General features: G+C 55.4%; 1 protein-coding gene across 1 annotated transcript; it reads left to right on the forward strand.

Moving 5' to 3' along the window:
* Positions 1-305: 305 nt before the first annotated feature.
* On the forward strand, positions 306-2,036 carry EAH_00066810 (hypothetical protein; the record flags this gene model as incomplete). The annotated part of the gene is made up of 4 exons (XM_013392652.1): positions 306-308; positions 634-804; positions 1,107-1,206; positions 1,768-2,036. The coding sequence occupies 4 exons, from the start codon at positions 306-308 to the stop codon at positions 2,034-2,036; spliced, it is 543 nt and encodes a 180-aa protein (XP_013248106.1).
* Positions 2,037-2,363: the final 327 nt, after the last annotated feature.

The following is a 2,363-nucleotide window of genomic DNA, read 5'->3' on the forward strand; positions in this document are numbered from 1 at the left end:
CTGTTGCTGCTGCTGCTGCTGTTGCTGCTGCTGTTGCTGGTGCTGTTGGTGATGGTGCTGCCGGTGGATTTGCTGCTGCTGCAGTAAACAACAGAAAAAGAGTCAAAATAAAAAAAAAGAATCAGCAGCTAGCTGCAGCAGCAACCGTAATATGTTATGCTGCTGCTGTTGCTGCTGCTGTTGCTGTTGCAGCAGCAAGTCGCACATACCATAGCAGCAGCAGCAAGACAAATACATCACAGCAGCAGCAGCTAAAACACTTTAAATCAACAGGCTAGTGCAGAAACAAACACACGTCAAGCACTATGGTGCTGCTGCTGCTGCTGTTGCTGCAGCAGCAACATAATGACGATAGTAAAGGTAAGGTAGATAAAGAAGCAAGAGACACAAAAGAAGAGACAGCAAAACAAACTGCAGCTGCTGTTGCTACCGCTGCACTTGCTGCTGCTGCTGCTGCGGCCTGCTGGGTTGACTAGGGGATGCAGAGAGCTGCTACGGCGACGCAGCAGCACACAGCTGCAGCAGATGGTTGTTGCTGCTGTATTTGCTCCGCTGCTGCTGCTGATGCTGCTGCGCCGCCCTAGCCACTGCAGACACACCCTGCTGCTGCTGCTGCTACTGCTGCTGGTGCAGGTGCAACTAGCAGCACGTGTGCAGCAGCACTTCAAATTCACCCACAAGCAACAGCAGCAGCAGGAGCAGCAGCAGAAGCGACAACAGCAGCAGAAACAGCAGCAGGAGCAGCAGTGTAGGCCACAGGGCAGCGAGAGACGGGAGCCGCTGCTGCGGTTGAAGCAAAAGAGAGTAGCGGCAGCAGCAACAGTTGCAGCAGCAGGAGCAGCAGGAAGAGTTGCTGTCGTTGCTGCTGCTGCTGCTGCTGCTTCCTAAGGCGAGGATGCACAATCTGCTGCTGCTTTATTTACCTGTGTCCTGACTGCTGCGCAGCACCCGCCTGAGCACAGCTGCTGCAGAAGAGTAATGCTGTCTATTTGTTGTTGCTGCAGCAGCAAAAGCAAGATAAACAAAGAAGAGAGAGTAAGATTTCTTTTCCTATGCTTCAACACTAGCTGCTGCTGCTGCTGCCGCCGCTGTCGCTGCTGCTGCAGCTGGAACGCGAAGAGCAGGGGGCTGCAGAGCAGCGGGAGCAGCAGCAGCAGCAGCAGCAGGCGCTCCAGCAGCAGCAGCAGCACACAGCAGCAGCAAAAGGTTAATGCCTCTGCAGCAGCAAAAATAAAACAAAATTTTAACTGAAAAAATAAATCCAAAGAAGCACAGTTGTTCTTCTTGCTTTTATGTTTAACCGCTGCAGCAGCAGCAGCAGCAACTACTGCTGCGCTGCTGCTGCTGCTGCTGCTGCTGCTGCAGTTGCTGCTGCTGCTGCCGCCTCCTGGCTGGCTGCTCCCAGAGGGATCGAAGGCTCGAGGTAGCAGCAACGGGTTATTGTCTTACGTGTTGTTTGCTGTTATATTGTAGAATTAAATTATATTTTCTTTTGCTGCTACTGCAGGCTTGTGTCTTGCTGCTGCTGCTGCAGCTGCTGCTGCTGCTGCTGCTGCGGTCCATCCGCAACAGCTGCAGCAGCAGAAGCTGCTGCCGCGACAGCTGCGCAGCGACAACTAATAACCTGCAGCTCCCAGTCTAAGGGCTTGCTTGCTGCAGGCTTGCTGCGGGGCTGCAGCACTCATTGCTGCGGCTGCTGCTGCTGCTGTTGCTGCTGTTGCTGCAGTTGCGGCTGCTGCTTATACCGCCTCAGCGCTGCACACCAAGGCACTCCGCCTTCCATAGCAACTGCAGCAACAGCTGCAGCAGCAGCTGCTGCACCAGCAACATCTGCAGCAGCAGCACACCAGCTACAACTGCAACTGCAGCAACTGCAGCAGCAGCAGCAACAGCAGCAACACCAGCAGCACGATGTCCTGCCGAAGCCACCAAGGCGAGGAGGGGCAGCGGCCCCAACTTGCCTCATCACCAAGAGACATCAGCAGCAGCAGCTGCAGCAGCAGTTGCAGCAGCAGCAGTTGCAGCAGCAGTTCTAGCAGTAGCTGCAGCAGCAGGTACACCAGCAGTTGCAGCAGCAGCCGTAGCAGCAGCAGCACTCCCCACCGCAGCAAGCACATCAGCAGCAGCAGCAGCAGCTGCAGCTGCAGCTGCAGCAGCAGCAGCAGCAGCAAGCTCTTCAGCGAAGCAGCAGAAGCGCTGCTGGACGGCTGCGTAGGAGATGATGTCTTCTTGAAGCTGCTGCATGCAGAAGAAGCCGCAGCAGGTGTGTACATACAGCAGCAGCAGCAGCTGCAGCAACAACTGCTGCAGCAGCAGCAGCAACAACTGCTGCAGCAGCAGCAGCAACAACTGCTGCAGCAGCA

Source organism: Eimeria acervulina, genomic scaffold (genome assembly GCF_000499425.1).
Source record: "Eimeria acervulina Houghton genomic scaffold, Eah_scaff2539, whole genome shotgun sequence".
In the NCBI taxonomy this organism is placed as follows: Eukaryota; Apicomplexa; class Conoidasida; order Eucoccidiorida; family Eimeriidae; genus Eimeria; species Eimeria acervulina.